The sequence below is a fragment of the Vanellus vanellus genome (genome assembly GCF_965231255.1).
Source record: "Vanellus vanellus genome assembly, chromosome: 2".
In the NCBI taxonomy this organism is placed as follows: Eukaryota; Metazoa; Chordata; class Aves; order Charadriiformes; family Charadriidae; genus Vanellus; species Vanellus vanellus.
This window is the reverse complement of record NC_138906.1, coordinates 16,506,571-16,523,551: the sequence shown is the minus strand read 5'-3', so window position 1 is coordinate 16,523,551 and position 16,981 is coordinate 16,506,571. Positions and strand designations below refer to the sequence as shown.

At 40.9% G+C, this 16,981-nt stretch overlaps 1 protein-coding gene across 1 annotated transcript in view; it reads right to left on the bottom strand.

The window, feature by feature from the left end:
- The window catches only part of NRP1 (neuropilin 1), a 114,841-nt gene that overhangs the window by 15,957 nt on the left and 81,903 nt on the right, over positions 1 to 16,981 (bottom strand). The window contains exons 8-12 of the mRNA XM_082498929.1: positions 15,744 to 15,888; positions 13,741 to 14,072; positions 9,024 to 9,168; positions 5,984 to 6,067; positions 2,888 to 2,947 (exon numbers count right to left, since the gene is read on the bottom strand). Coding sequence (XP_082355055.1) covers positions 2,888 to 2,947; positions 5,984 to 6,067; positions 9,024 to 9,168; positions 13,741 to 14,072; positions 15,744 to 15,888 — 766 coding nt within the window. The remainder of the gene's footprint in view (positions 1 to 2,887; positions 2,948 to 5,983; positions 6,068 to 9,023; positions 9,169 to 13,740; positions 14,073 to 15,743; positions 15,889 to 16,981) is intronic.

Here is a 16,981-nt window from a genome sequence, read left to right as displayed (position 1 = left end):
TGGAATTGAAAAAGATGTGTTCAAAACCACTAGATGTTGGTAAGTCTTAGGAGTGAGGCCTGAAAGGTATTTACCTTGACAGACTGATTTGTTAAAGGCATCTTTTTAAGTTTGAGGAGGAAAGTAGATCCTCCCTTAAAAAAATCCAAACCTTTCAACATTTTTAGCAGTTTGAAATCATGATTCCTTTTTTTTATTTTTTTTTTTACAATTCAGTCCCCTTGAAATGAACTGTAAAAGTCTTCTTGATGGAAAGCTTGTTTACACATGGAGGCTTTCCAGCTATTTGCTCTTAACTGTTTCCATAGTGTATGAAAGCTGGGCGGAATAGGATAATCTCAGGCTTTGACACACACAAGCATGTTAGTCTGGGATAACAAGATTAGGGGTGTTTGCGGGCTTGAATGCAGGCAGGAGGACAGCAATACATGACGTTAGCACCTATTGCAGAAGTACCTGTGCCTCAGCAGGTGCTGCTACCGAAAGGGCTGGTAAATCTCTGTCCTGGATCACCGTGGCACAAGCTGCTGTGGCCAGCGCTGGCACGGTGCAGCTCATGGAGGGTTACCCACTGGACGCTGCCTCCTGCAGCTGATCTGGAATAGCTCTTTGTCTTGGAGTTCACCATTTACCTCAAAGTGTATTAGCATCTTAAGGTAAAGCAGCCCTTAGAGGGAATTAAGGCTGAAGCTGCAGGCTCAGTCCCCGGTGTGTTAAATTCATACCTTGTTCACCTTGAGATTAGCTGAAAGAGCTGGAGTGCACTTATCCTCGGCCAGCTGAGGGCTGGGGGGGGGCTGAGCAACTCTGGAACTTCAAGGCCATTTTAAACTAGGTTATTTGTGGCTGCTGTAGCAGACTCTCGCTCCCTGCTGCATGGCCTCCTGCTCTGATGTGCTCCATCGTGCCAGCTAGGTCCTCCCATGCCCTTTCAGCAGAAAGAAATGCTTACACCACCTTCATGCCAGGAGGGGTTTCCCCATGTTGAGGGGAGTTTCTGTCTGCCCCTTTTTGGGAGTTTTCTGGCTGGTTTTCAGCAAGGGATTATGAAGCAGCTGGAAACCTTTACATTTTAAACTGGAGATTCTGGAAACCTTATTCTTATTTATTAGCGTCTGACTGATCTCTATCTATGATCTTTGTAATGTGCTGCCATGTGGGAGCCTGGAGTTTGGGATGTGAACTTGTCCCTTATTCCCCGGAAGGAAACAGTTCCTACCAGCACAATGCAGGGAAGTAACATTGGCATGCTCTGAAGGCAACCTCAGAAACTCCTTTAGCAGAGAAAAAACTTGGCTCATCACAGAGTAAGCGAAGGTGGTGCAGGAGGGAAGTAAGGAGAGAAAATGAGGATATCTTAATCTCTGGCAGAAACAATCTATTACTGGAAAATCCCACCCAAGACAAAGGGATTAAACGCAACCTGCAAATGCAACCGGCACTGGGGAGAGGGGAGGAAAATTGCACTGCGCAAAGGCACTTCATGAATTTGCAATTTGTTTAAATGTAACAAGATAGCTAAAAAACCTGTAAAAAAGCCTTCATTTCAGCAAAATAGAAATCTAAAAGATAATTTCAGGCATAAAGGTTAAAATGTTTTTTTTTTTTTTTTAACCCTCTGCACAGCATCCTTTCTTCCTTTGCATCCCTCACCCCTTTCGGAACTGTGGGATGACCAGCAGCCCTCCAGCCCTTCGGCAACGCTGTCTGTGGAAGAGCAGCGTGGAGAGGTGTCCCGCGAGGGTGGGCCAGCCTGCCGTCGTGTTTCGCATGGCACCCGTACTCCACAAACTCCCTCTGCTCATAAAGCAGGGCAGAGCTAGAAATAGTGTACGCTGACTAAGCCAACTGAGTGACCCTGGGGACAAATTTTGAGGGGAGTAAAAGCATTTCCCTCTGCAATAGCAGAACGGAGAGGCTGAGAGCAGGAACAACGTCTGAGAGAAGTCAGGTCTATCTCTTAATCGGGTTGACACCATCAGTGTCCTGTAGGAAACTTTTGCATTAGTCCCTTTCTTTTGCTTGAAGCAAAAGGCGATTGTGTCACATGGTTGAGGAAACAATGATAAACACTTGCCCACCCCGTTAATAAATCACTTGCAAGACTGTGCCTGACTGTACTTTAATGGAGGAAATGGGAGTAGCTGAAAACTGACCTCTTTACCACTCTACAATTATTAACGCAAAGGATTTTAAACTGGTGCTCGTAGTTTTTGGAGTTTGGGTTTTCTGCCCAAATCTATCCTCTCCCCCTCTCCCAGTAAATTGTACAGGATATTAAACAACGGTATGAAAGCTGTGGAAGCAGCAAGCTAAGGATTTTAAAAGCTTCCAGTTATTGCATCGATTAAGTAGAAAGGACCTGCTGCCAGTGACAACATGCATTTCCCTTTTCAATTTCATGGTAGCAGTTTATGTAACCCCATTTTGAGAAAATTTGATGGAAAACAATATTGTAAAACTGCCAGCTCTCTGGTGGAGAAAACTGGCAAACTTTACTTGTCTTAGTTTTGCAAAACCATGGATATAAATAGTGAGTGGGCCTGTGTGGTTCTGTTTTTGTTTTCCCAGTTTGCAAACACACTTTATGTCACTGACATGCCACATTTAAACAGAGTGCACTGTGTGATTAAGTTAGTTTAATTTTGTCAGCATTTGGCATTTGCTGATGCAGAAGGAAATCTTGTTCTCTGCTGTGTCTACATGTGGATGAAAGGAATAAAATATTTGCTGTACAGAGCTGAGAGACCAGATGCTTCTTTACTTCAGAGACTTTTAGTGAATGGGAAGTCAGGAAGCGCTGCAATTCATTATTTTGTCTCTGGCATGAAATTTGGGTATGTCATTTATTATGTTTTTAGTAAGAAAAAAACACTTTTGTTTTTACCTGGTTGTAACGTATTGTCTATTACTGTTGGCTTTTCTGTATTCAGCACTGTAGTGCCACCTGGAAAAGAAATTATGCATATCATGATACATGGGACACCACAAAGGACACAGCAGTCATTAGGAATAGCCTATATATAAATCTGAAATATTACCATCTTTATCAGTCACATAGGTAACTGAGTATGTGAACTTAAGCATGAAAATATGACATTAAAGACACGGTTTCCTTTATCAAAAAAGAAAACAAGAACTCATCATTAAATAAAGCTCTATATCTTTGGAGTCCTTGCAAACACCAACTAATCAATCCTCACCAAGTGCTTGTGGCCGTCCTTGTTTTCTAGACACCGATTTGCTCCAAATCATGTGGGAAATCAGTGACTGAACTCTGTAGCACCGCCTAACAGTCACTACTCTGCGCATTCACCCATGACGTGTTGTTTCTTGTATCAGGGATGTGAGGTCCTCCAGCCCCGGCCACGCTGGGTCCTCCCTGTGCGTTGTTTCATAGCTGCGTTGTGAGAGCAGCTCACAAGAGAGGCGCATGGGAATTGCCCGACTTTAGGCTACAGTCTAAGGCAGGTTTAACTTCTGTCTCAAAGAGCAAGAGGAATTAAGGACTTCCTCTTTGTCGCCTTCTTCAAGCAGACGAGCAAGAGGTGAGTGGGGTCATGGCCCTCTCCTAAGCTCACTAATTGATATTTTTAAAATACTTGACTTTTTAAAGCAAGCCTCAGCCTCATATTGATAAAGGAAACAAAAAGTAAATTAGCACAATTATAAATGCGCAGTGGGGTGCTGATTACCAGTCAATGGCTTTTCTTTTCTCCAGCAAGGAAGTGCTTAAAGCATTATAGAAAGGATGACTATGATGACTTCCAATGAGAATGAATGCCCAAACTATATCGGCTTTATGTTTGTGAGAATGATCTGATGGGAAATGCTATAAGCCGCGCAAATGGAGTAGCTCTGTATGGGGTCCAAATAGAGCAGGAAGGAATCTGGCCTACAGCACAATTACAGTTAATTGCAAGGGAGGCTTCATTGTGATACTCACATATGTTCAGAGAAGTGACTCTAACAGCCATACCCATGAGAATGCGGGCGCCACACTCGCGTTGGGAGTGGATACAAGAGGGTGAAGCACTGATAACATCCCCTCTGCACTGGCCTGCTATTCCTAATGGGCCATGAGGTTTACATACTTTCCTTCTATGAATTTGGGAGGAAGGAAAGAATGTTTACTATGAAATTATTGGTAAAATCACTTCTGTGCATTCTGTGTTATAAGTAAAATTATATATACAGTGCATTGTTTCTACAGTGTCCAGAACAACGGGGCATGCACTGCTCAGGATTTCTAGGTAGTAGAGTAATAAAGTATACTTGTGTCTGCGCTTCTGTTGAAGGGCAATGTAGTCATTTTCAATTTTAGTACTGAAGTAGGTTCAGTTTCCCAAAAGAGCCGGTGCTCAGGAAGGCTGGTGGCTGTTCCCTTGTCTTAGAGATTATGAACTGCTCCCTAAGCACAACCTGCAAAAATTGCCAGAGGGAGTTTCTTCTGCTCAGTAAGCTTTCCCTAGGGGACACGTGGGATGCAGTCCTGAGCTCCCTAAAGTGCAGAGAATATGAGTGAGTGAACAGGGAAGGTTCTTGCACAGATCCATCTCCTTCCCCTCACACAGCCTCCATCTATATGAAATATGTCTCTACCTATTGGGCTTTGCAAGCCAGCCCTCGGTGTAGGGCTTTCCAGGAAGCCCCAGGCTTTCCTGACTTGGCTCTTTCCTTTCAGAAAAATAAATAAATTGCAATGTTTAGTAACACTGAAAGCTTTCTGAGCTGCCTTAACACAGTACAGACTATTTTATCAGACTCCTCGCATGGCTGTTTTCAAAAAGAACAGGATTCATCTTGGACACTGATTTGAAAAGCAGTGACAGTGACGGTGCAGTGTCTTTTCCACTCAAGAATTGTTTTTCAATTAACGATTTTCAACGTGCATTTACAGGAGACATTGGCAAAGCTCAGAAAAGGTTTGATGCTGAAACTGCACTTTCATTTGTATCTGCTGTTGGATGTTCTACTTGGCTGCTTCCAAAAAACCTATCTCTTACCTAAGGTTTCCCAATGTCCTCTTGGACAGCTATTGCCAGATTTTAATGCTATTTTATACCATGGATATAAGAAGCAATAAACATTTATTAGATAAGCACACCAGGGAGCAGTGATAAAATAACTTGTGTCGCCGTGTCCAAAAATAAGCTCAATTACTGTAGATGTATAGATCTGCTACAGGAAGATCTCATCAAACGGGCCCAGAGCTTTGTGGAGCAAGTGACCTCAAAGAAGAGATCAAAAACATCGTGGTGCAGTGTCAGCTCTCTCAGGACACTGGCTCTGTGCAAAAGTGGGAGGCTATGAAAACTAGCAAGCTTCCTCCCTTCCAGATGCAGACTATGTTATGTCTCTCCCTCCTATTTTCCTGCTAGTGATGGCAGCTTGGAGAACATCAGCCCCTCTGTGGCTGTAATGCAGCGTTGGTGGGGAAGCTCATGGAAATCTTTCTGGTGGTATGTGTGTGAGTATGCTTTGATGAAACAAATCTGTTCCGTTTCTGTCTGGGAAAGATGTAGGGCTGAGATTTTGAGTCTTATAGTAAATTTTAGCTATGGAAGCGTATACACATCTTGAACCTAAACAATATTTCATTTTGAGTTCTTCAATCTCAGACAATAAACCTCAAAAGGTTTGTCCAGCTTTTTTTCTTAATAAGAGGAAGTTTGATTAGGACATTTGATTAGACACAATTCCTGCTCAAAAAAAAAAAAAATGCCCTCTCTTCCAGCTAGTCACTATTATTTGCTTCAAAAATTACATAGCTGAAAAAACAATCAAATGTATTGTCATATGTAAAAGGCAGATGCCTATGTTTTGACAGCACTGACAATACGAACTGCATACCAATGTCCATTTATGCTGAGTGATTAAATCAGTTCAAACATTTAGCTGGTAACTGACGATGGATATGAGCTACAATGAAGCTGCAATGGAATGAGGATGGTTTCTGCACCTGTCAGTTGGTAGTCATCACCTGTGCCACTGTGACAGTTTGCCTGGTCATCATCACACTCATCCACAGGTTTGCCTTCGGAAACGGTAGGGACAGCCGTAGGAGCTGAAACAAACCCGGTCGTTCAGTTAAAACACGTGCTGGAGAATCAGCATGCAATTGGCAGCAACATTTTGATGAGCACCGTATGCTGTCTTCATGTGTTGTATGTGAGGAGCGACGTAACTCTACTTTGCAGGTTAGTTAGTATTTCTTTGCAATGGGCCGTATCTGCTCTGCCTCCTTGCGCTACGGTGCTCTGCTGTATCTGAGCTCAAGGGCTGAGCGGAGTTGGGCAGCAAAGCCCCGGACTGTCTATTCACCGGCTGATGAGCGTTGTTCCTATCAGCAAAGAGTGAAAGCCTGGCAAGGCAGAATGGGAGTCTTGGGTGAGGCGTGTGGGGTAAAAACCCCATCATTTTATTGCAGGCCAAAGTGCCTGTGAGTGGGCCTGTACAGAGGAGCAGGAGGGGTGCATGCTCAGGGTGGTAATTCTCCAGCACCGACCACATTGCTGAAGAAACCTCTCTGCAGAGCACAAGTAAGAGAGGAAATGTCTGAGCAGAGTCCTGGTAACAGTGGCAGGAAGGCAGTGTGATGTAGAATCACTTTATGCTCAATGAGGAGTTCTGGAAGGAGTTTCTTTTGTTTTTGTTGAAGTTATAAATAGACAAGACATCAGTGATGTCAGTCATCCCTCCCGGCCACCTGCCTGCTTCTCCTTGGTGATGACTTTCCGGTAGCTACTGCATAACCAGTAAAATTCTGACCTTTGTTATTACAGTTAGAAGCTTGAGATTTGTGCAAGGTGCCAGAAAATATATCTATGCCCCAGTCTCTGCAAAACGTGCCACATCTGGAAAACCAGAATACGGGTACTTGGTGTTATGTTTAGGTTTATGTTTTATGCTGCAAATATAGTTTCCCAGCTTAAGATAAGCACTCTGGGAATGTGATCCAGGCTTTTGTCTGTTCTCACCTACTGTTATTTTCATTAACAATCTTTTACTCTCATTATAAGCTGTGCAATAATGCATCCCTTTCTGAGATTATTCTTTGCCCTTTCTAATGCCCCCAGCGCCTGCTGGCCATGTAAGATCATATGTACTGACTTCTTGTCCTGAAAATGCCAGGAGGGATGGCAGTTTCTGAAACAGCTATATTCTGGTATGAAACATGGCTTTTTAGGACCCTGACCTATGCTTTACGGGTACAATCTATCCCTAGTTAAAGAACCAGTTCTGTACCTATTACGAATTATGCAGGGCGTCTGTTCCCCACACCGCTTTAAAAACCCCTCTGGGAGCTCCCTCTAGCTTTCTACACCCAGTTAAGTTTCTTATCTTGATCTTCATGCCCTGTATAGCCTCAAGCTTGCCTGCATCTCTGCCATCATTTCATATAAGCCCCCCTGGGATGCTTCGAGCACACAAAACTTCCCCTTGCTCGTTACTGCTGGAGAGCTGATTTCTACTCCTGTCTGTGCCTACCTCCATGCTTCTTTTTCATCTCAACTCCTTTATTGCTCAGTAAATCTCAAGCGACTTCTCTTCATTCAACCCCCTCCTTAAGATACAGTTATACAACAAAGTTTTCTTATTATGTTTCTTCCATAGGTAAATGGGAATTGATCTCACCTGTCCATGGGTGACCTACAAGCGATCACCCTTCAAAAGTACACCGCAGCAGAAAGACAAATGCAAGAAGATGTGTCCCAGGGAAAAATTGTACTTGCTGTTGCAGTTTGCCTAAAAGCAAAGGCGTTTTGCCTGGTCAGCCTCCTCTTTGGCTCCTCCATCTCACTGAGCAATGTGTTCCTGTAAGGTGATCCAAGGATTCACTTCTTGGTGTCTAGGTGGCTACAGGAGCCCTGTGGCCGAAGGGCTTTGCCCACAGGTTGTGAGTTTACGTAAGGCAGGTGCTGGGCTTTCTTTTTTTCTGAGCAAGTAGCACAATAGTCTGCAGGAACTAAGTATTCCCACAGGAAATGAGGACTTCCTGCAGGAACTAAGAAGTATTTCCAACCTCCCCACTTTCCGGGCCAAGTAAAAAGCATACTTAGTCAATCTGGCCTTCACAAAGAAACAACACAGAACTCATCAGTTCTCACAGCAAATACCTCCCACTCTTCCGCCTTGGGGGAGAAATGGTGAGAAAGAAATGGAGGGAGAGGAGTCGGTTCCATTCATTTTGGGAGCCTGTTAAGCTACTTCTATATGAGGCATCATATGGAACCCTGAATAACATAGTTTGTTATTCTGTGTATTGTTAAGCTGTGTGGTTTATAAGCCACGCCACTATACCATCATCCACCCGATAAAATTGTGAAATTCCTGTAGTGTTATCTGTAGTTATCTATGAAGTTAAATAATTATTGTTTATGTAACAAGAATCAAAGCTTGACTTCATGTCACAGTCCAAGGATAAATGTCTAAACTTTGCTTTTCCTGGTCTTTCATCTCCTACATACTCCTGCAAAATCAAACCTTAGTAAGGAACAAAGAGGGCCTCTTTACCCACCAAAAGGAACAGCACAGACACTGTCCAGCTACGTAATGATTGCCCGCCATAGCGTCTGGTGTGACTTTCACGTCCTTTGAAGGAGTAAGGGACATAACTGCTATATTTAGTGCAAAGCTCCCTCTGCATTCTAAGAAAACATCTCTTCCAGGGTTGTATCATGGTAACATAAAATTTCAGTTCCTGTCTTTATTGTCTCCTAATAGCTCTATGCTTCTCGAAAGTATAATCATAAGGCTGCTTAAGGGAACAGAAAACCATGTGGAGAATATCACTGTGATTCAACAAAGGAATAGGAGAAAGAATAATATTTGTGCCTTGGGCGTATTCAAATATCTGCAGAGAAGGAACTGATTAGGCCAAGAAACAGCACTAATGGCAGTCACAGAAGCGAGAGTCCGACGTGCTGCCTGTACAGACACAGCAGTGTTCAGCAGTAGTGCAAGCGGAGAATGTATTTATGAAGATAATAAAGTGCATTCGTCTCTAGCAGAGCAATTACCTTCGAGTTCACAGCCCAGCAGTTCCATTCGCAGCCCCAGTCCTCCGTGTGTGGCTCTCTCAGGGTAAACGCGGATGAATCTTGTCGATACAGGTTCAAAAGTCCGCAGTTCAGGTGTGTCATAGTTGGTGTTGCCTTCAAAAGTCTGCAAAGCATGACAAATGCTACTTGTTAAAAAAAAAAAAAAAAAGCTATTTTCAACAATCATCGTTTTCCCTTCATTCTCTAGTCTTTGAATTAGGTGAGCAGTAGGCCAGATTGTAACCGCTTAATAAGTGTCAGGCATTCCTGTCCTAAATGAGAATGGGAAATGCATAGTTAAAGCTTCTCAGAAAAGTAATGCATTCCATTTTTCATAAACTCAGTAGCAACCAATCCATCAGGGTCATAACAAGAGCTGAGTGTTTAATGAGACATGTTTTTAAATGACGCTCTGATCTGGGGTTTTACTGGGTGACATTTTCAACACTTCTCAGGGAAAAAAAATGGCTGAGGTGAAGATCCTGTCACCTTTTAAGTGGTTACAATAATAATCCAACTATTCAAGAGAAAATTTCAATCTGATTTCCCCCAGTGACAGAGTTTCACAAGTTGTAGTTATTTCAAAAGGCATAAATTAAACTCCAGGAACAGTAGCTGCAAGAGTTCTTCCAGTGAGCCTGCTATTGAATAAGAATAAAAAGAAAGAAAGAAAGAAAGAAGAAAGCTGCTTTCTGACAAAACTGCAATATAATCCAACGGGCAAGGCAGGTCAGCAAATGTACATTTCAGACAAAAAGCTCTTCTCTGAGTTGCACTCTGGGTTCTTCAGCCATAAAGCAGCTCTCAATGCTATTTGTTTGATACCTTCAGCTTCTCTTGCCACTGATCTTTTGCATATAGGAAAAGTTACAATTTGTACTTATAGCAACACCTCAGGTGCCTCCATGGAGATGACTGGACCTTAGAATGAATTAACTGTACAAAGAAACAGTCCTTGCCATGAAGAGTTTATAACCCAAGATAGGCAAAAGGAGTTATTTTTACCCTATTTTATAGTGAAAAATGACTTCAGAATATCCTGTATAGAACACTCTAAAGTACAAAATATTAAAATGTATATAACAATGAAGTAGAAGTAAAGTATTTTCAACTTTTCTATGAATTAGTTAAATGGCAAAACATTAAAAAACTTCTTCTTTGAACTAGTGTTCGAATTTGGGATTAGAAGTGCTAGTATAAAGATACTTCCAACTCACAGCTGCAAAGCCTGTAGCTTTCTTCAGGAAGAAACCACCAGATGCCCTTCATTTTGGATGAGAACAAAACCCAACCTGCAATTAACTCCTCCTATTGATCTGGGGCAGAGAAAACAGAGGCCACGGGAAAAGCTGGCTGTATTTCCAAAGGCACAAACCCAGCATAGGTAAATCTGCTTGCTGCTTCTAGTTTTAGTGCAGTACTAAAAGCCTTGCTTGTTTTTACTGGACACCTCTGCATCATGAACCAATGGTCTACAACCCCTTCTGGCTGTTGGTTAGAGTGGCAGTTACAAAAGCCAATGATGATGGCAGACTGAGACCAACTAAATGAAAAAAAATAATTTCAGCATTAATGCTTCTGCTCCTACTTCCTAGGGGAGATTGTACCTCCAAAGTGGCTTCAAGGGGCACTGGTTGACCTGGTGTTCTGCCAGTGCTTGGAAGATAGTTGTCAAGAATTCACATGTAGATGGCCTGTCAGATCTAATTAACATGGAATTACATATTATTATATTTGAATAGCAATATAGTGCAAATGATCAGAAAAACTACCTACCATATGAGAAAGAATGAATGCCATTTTATGTGTAAAAAGTAGACAGACACACGTATCTGAGGAATCCTTGCTTCCTTTTTAATAGTAGTCTTAATAGCAACATATAATAATGAAAACTGTTTTATAAAAGACATCAGTACTGGAGTACTGACACATAGACATTAGAATTCAATAGGCATCTAGAATTATATTGAATCATAATTATATTGAATCATTGTCCTTTGTAGCACAGAGCTGCCTGTGATTCAATTTTGACTGTTCATTTAAAACACGTACCAATATTCTTTGTGGGGGAGGAGAGCAGAGTATACAGTAAAACTTCGCTTTGTGAGTGTCTTTTATAGAGGCTATGTCACCAATTCCTTCCCTTCATTACAAAGAAGAGTTATAATAAATAGTAACTAAACAAAAAAGAAGCTAAACTGGTGAGAGGAAAAAAAATTCTCCCTAGTATCTTTTGAAACAAAAATAAACATTACAGAAAAATTTACAAAGGTTGTTCCAAATGGCAGGATATTCAGAAGTCTCTTGTACCAGAAATGACAGGAGGCGTAAAAAAACCCAAAAAAGCGAAAGGAGGAGAGAAGTATGAAAGAGAAAGATGACTTTATGGAGTAAGCTTGGGTAGGACTATAGACAAGAAATACAAATTGGATCTTAAAACGAAAATGGGGTTCTGCGTGGTTGTTTGAGGATTTGTGATGTTCGCTCCACTGAGTGCTTGAGCTAGGCTAAAGGGGGAAGCATTCTGCACATTCAAAAATAGCAGAAATTGGGTCAGCCAAAGAGGAAGGAATTATGGTAGTCCTAGTGAAAGGAGCTGCAGGCACAGATGACAAGATCATGTTGAGAAACAAGGTGACGTTTCATCCTTTGGACATATTCTGTTGTTAAGTTTAGCTTGTCACCGCTCTTTCTTTTCCTAAAATGCAGTTGTTTGTTTGTTGAAAGTCAAGACTTTAACCAAGTGAAACGATGTGTTTCATTTCATATAACAGGGCTGTTTCTAATCCGCATTCCTGCTGTGACTCATTATAGCATGCTGTCCCATCCAGCTCCACTTACATTTAAAAATACTACATTCCAGTATTAACATTTTAAATCCCTCAGACTCCCAAATAATGGGATTTATCTGATCCTCTTTAAAGAAAACTTGTGCTTTGGAAGAAATTTTATTAAATGTCTTGAATTTTTGGGAAGGATTATAATTATGCCACAAGAGATTTGAATTCCAGCCCTCTCCATCCCATTAATCTTGAAAGTTAATTTCTGGTAGTGATGAAAGCTGAGGATGGGCTCAGTGCGTTAGTTAGCACACTAGTTTTCTTAAACTGCTAACTTCTGACAATGACGGCAAGTGCTTGTATTAGAAAACAGAAAGCCATGCAGCAGACGGCGCACTGCTTTGAAAGCATATGGCATTATTTTTTTCCCTCGTTGAGCCACAGTGTAGAAGTACATGTCAAAACAACATCTATTTTAGAAAGAAAATGGTTAGATCCCATTGTTGATTTACACTCTCTTCACACTTTATGATGAAGTCAAAACTCATGGTAACAAGAGAAAGGAGCTGACTGCAAAGGCTGAATTCATTTAGTTTTAATCCCCAAAACAAATGATGAAAAGTGATGAGAAGTGAGAAAATGCAGACATATTCAGTGAGATTAAAACAGGAGAGAATGAAGTCCAATATTTACCAAATGTGCCTGGAAAAGCTACATCCATGGGCCCACTCAGCTTTTCCTTTGAGGAAACATAGGTTTGTCCAATGGATGAGTATATATAGCAAAACAGCTTTTACATCTAATTTTCAGACTAACGCAGATAAGATAAAGAGCAACTCTCAGGATTCCCATCTGCCAAGCACCACACTGATTTTTTTGAGGTCATCTTTTGGTATATGAGTCCCTGATCATCCCAGTAGTGCATCACCGGTTCGTGAACAGGACTGCGTGCCCGCTGCTTTCCCCTAGGAACAGGGCAGGAGGACTGAAAAAGGGTTGTGCCTTTTGAGGCAAAAATACACTTTATGAGCAACAATAGCAAAATGGGGCTGGAAAACTTAACAAATGGGATTTGGGGTAAATAAGCTAAACACTCAGTGCTATTTATGCCCTGAAATGCATACATTCAATGACAATCCAAAATAGGTACGTTCCCAGAAACTTTTCTGGGCCACATTCATTTTCTTTAGCACCTAACCCAGCAATTCATTTGGCCCTCCTATGTAAATTTCTTGTAATTTCTGTCTGAACCTATGAACCAGCTGTCCTTTATTCCCAAGCAACCTCCAAGATGTTTCACTTGTGACACTACAATAGTACTTTTCACTTGGGATGGGATAACACGTCAAAAACTCCATCACTTTCTTTCAGCGGGACTTGGATCAGACCATTACAGAGAGCCTGTAGAGCTCTCGAAGCAGTCTACAGGCAGTTCAGAAATCCCACAGGTACCCCATTGAGTTAAATAACACCATTCTCAATCTGCAGCTCAGATGAAAAAGAAGCAAAAGAAAAGTAATTCAGTGTCTCAAATAAGTTTGTTCACTGTCAGTAGAAAAACTGCAGAGGAAACTCTACTTTTTTGGCAGTGTTGCATATTACTGTTGCATGGGGTTTTGCAGTAACCTACAGGCCGCAGAGGTGCACCACCCTTGTCAGAAATCAAGCCTGAACTAGCTGTTGTTGAATAAATGAAACCTTTACTGTAGAGAGAAGCAAATGTCCTATGGCCAGCTCCTGCCCTCACGCATGGGACGGTTCCCACAGCGTCCCTACAGGGTTGCTGCCCTGGGAGTGCTCCTGCTTGGCTTCATCCCAATTGTCTGCCATTTCTAAAGTCAGAGATAGAAATTTAAGGCAAACTTTTTTTTTTTTTTTAATGCAAGTTTTTTTTAGTGCAGAGCTTTCCTCCTTACCTTTATCTTCTTCTTGCTGGAATCCATGATCATTTTCCAATCTGATCCGTTGTTGCTGTAGCCAATTTTGAATTTTTTCATGAATACTTTGTTTTCTCGGTGCTTGCCTCCTTGGACAATTATGCCCCTCACTTTTTTTTCTTCACCAAGGTCTATTTGAAGCCATTCGTTTGTATATGGATGAGTAGTTGGTGGCAGTGCCCAACCTGAACGGCTTGTTATGAGGCGAGCATTTTCTGGGATCCAGTTTCGATCAACTTGAGTAGATGCAGTAATCTGAGAGTCAGGAATGAGCCCAGACACCATACCCAGCATCCCAGAGCAAGGATAATCTACAGAGAAAAAAAGTATTAAAATAAATAGTTAATCTGAACAGGCACCAAAACAGAAACAGGACATATCAGTCAATTCAACTAGCATAAGCAATTCCTTATTTCTTTCTTATATCTAAAATAATCTCTTTGGATTTGTATATAATTTTCATTTGTTCAAACTTGCACATCCTAGTTTTGGCAGGAAGTACCAAAATACCACAAGTATTTCTGGCTTGATGGGAACCAAAAGGATCTGAAAATCCTATTCTATTCTTGTTTTCTATTCTTCTTGCTAAGGCAAAGGGTGCAGGGTCACATCTGAATTTGTGAATATTTCCCTAGAGAAAACTTCCAAAATCAGCCAAAACCTGGTTGCAGATTACTTAATTTTGGTGACACTGGAAATGGAAATCTTTCATACATTCTATAAAATACAATTTATTGCTGTACTTGAGATTTTTCTGTTGTGTTTCTTTGGTCTCTCAGGCTTTTTCAAATGTCACAGAAGCTAAATAGTTGCTTCTTTTATGGTCCCAAATAAATATAAATTAGAAGTAGAAAAGGCTGCTAACAAGGAATGAAGATTTCCAATATAGAATGTAACAGTGGTTCTGCTGCTATTACCTTGATCTAATGTGAAAAGATTTCATAGAATGACCTGGAATTTTATAACACAGTAATCAGCAATCTTATTTTCCTGCTGTATGGAAACCAGTCCTAAGAAACATTTTCAAGACTAAAGAAAAAAGATATATTCCTAGAACTATTAAATTTTAGTGCCAATGAACTGTATTAAGTGCTATAAAATGATGCTAGGTATTTTTTAGAAAAATCAGCTTTGTAAAAAATATCAAATCATTAACATTTTCTTTAATCTATAACTTGTTGTATTTTTACTTTATGTATAAAACTGCCTCCATTTTGTAGGAGATGTAGAAATCCTAAAAACCAGAAAATCCTAAAACAAAAAAAAGGACTTCAAAAATATTCCTGCATGTGCCTGGTTTGTTTTTGTTTTTTTTTTTTTTTGTTTTGTTTTGTTTGTTTGTTTGTTTGTTTTTTCCCAAGATGGCATTTTGATGATAATGAATGTCTTTTGCTGTTACTTTAGAAAGCACTTTGGACAGTTATTTTGGTAGTTAACTGTGTCACATAAAGGAGTTACATTCCAATACTGATCACTAGTGGGAACCTGCCTATATATGTCTAGTTGCTTGAATAGGCTTCAGATCCAAGTGTTTGTACCTTGCAATGCTTTTAAACCTAGTTATATATGGTTGTTCCTTGTGAAACCTGCTGAGAACTACCTACAAATAGCAGGCATGAGAGAGAGGGACTGGCGGGTTAGGAAGGAAAAACAAGATGGGAATTTGCAAAATGTCTGTGTATGTCAGGTATTTTGCATGGAGCTGTAAAATAATTACAAGAAAAGTAATTAAACTTTACTTTTTTCACTTCTTAAAGCTGAATGCCTAAAAGATAATGCCAGAACAACATTTAGATAACACTGGATGCTTGGGTCGTCTAGTCTTGTTTTATTTTCTTTATGGTGGTGTTTGTCTTTTTTTTTCACATTTCTACATTCAGACCACAGTGGAAATAGTAAAGATGCATTTCACTCATAAAAATAAAAACCACAGCATATGCACAATAAATTCCCTTGGTTTTAAAATCCTTCCCAAGACCTACCTGTTATCTTGCAGCCATAAACTTCAAATCTCAGTGATACTCCATTTTCCCAGGACACAGGTCTAATTCGCACAAATCGTGTTAAAACTGGTTTGGCAAAAGGTCTGTAAACAACCTCAGTGGGATTGCTGTTCCCTTGAAACACCTTTGTGTGGAAAGAAAAAAGTATGTATTTGTTAGGCTTTCTCTTAAATGATGTTCATAATTCTGTGTTTTACAGACAGGTCCGATACAAGGTCTAACCAGGGTTATTTTGGGGGGTGGGGTGGTGAGACAAAAGACTTGCATGGGGAACCATTTCATTAAACACCTAACACAATTTTTGCAGACACATAAGTTTTCCTTGAGGAGGAAAAAAGAAGATATAAGGTGTTCAATGGTACTAAAAAATACTTGTCATCTGCAGAGTCCCATAACACACCATAATGCTGCAGAGCAGACCAGGAGAGCTCAGGGCCATCTTGAGAGCAGGAGCTCACTTGAGTGCAACAAGGGTCTGTCCGCTCCCTGACTATTTTGAGGTGTTCCTAATGCCCAGATCTATAGGCAGGAATGATATACACTGGTCTTGGTCACCCAAGGACTGCTGTGTCCTGGAAGAATCCCTCAGTGCCTATTTAGGGCAGTTTTATTCCTCGTACACTTGTAGAATGATGCAAAAAGCTACAGAACCTCTGGCCCAAATTAAAGATTTGGATTTCATTTAGACTACATAAAAATCCTATATGGTGTTAGGATAAAAACATACATTATTTTGCTGTCCTTGGGCTTAGGAGTTTTGCAGAGTGCATCGTGCAAGCCTCGCTTTGTTAACCTTTGTTTTTAAATCCTTTTTAACAAGTACTCAGACTTTCTTTCTCCTTGCATATTGAGATGGAAGTCTATTTAAAATCTATATAGCAGGCTCTAAGATTTTGTCTGCGTCCCCCGAGGCTAACAGTCAAATTAGATGAACAATGAGACTTCCACAAGAAGGGACAGGATTGTGCCGTGCTTTCATGTTGAGGATCCTGCAGCCACGTTCCTTCCTAGCGGAGCTGAAACCTTGCAATGTTCTAGTCCAAAGAAGGTGATTCAGCTTCCTGCTTCTTCCTCACGTAAAGAGGACCAATTTCCTGTTGTTTTCCATGGATACAACCTCCCCTCCTTTTATGGGAGATTCTCCCATTTCTTACACACAGTGTCTACTTTCCTGTTTGTTACTTGCAATAACTGCCCTAATTTGGAGCGGAGGCCAG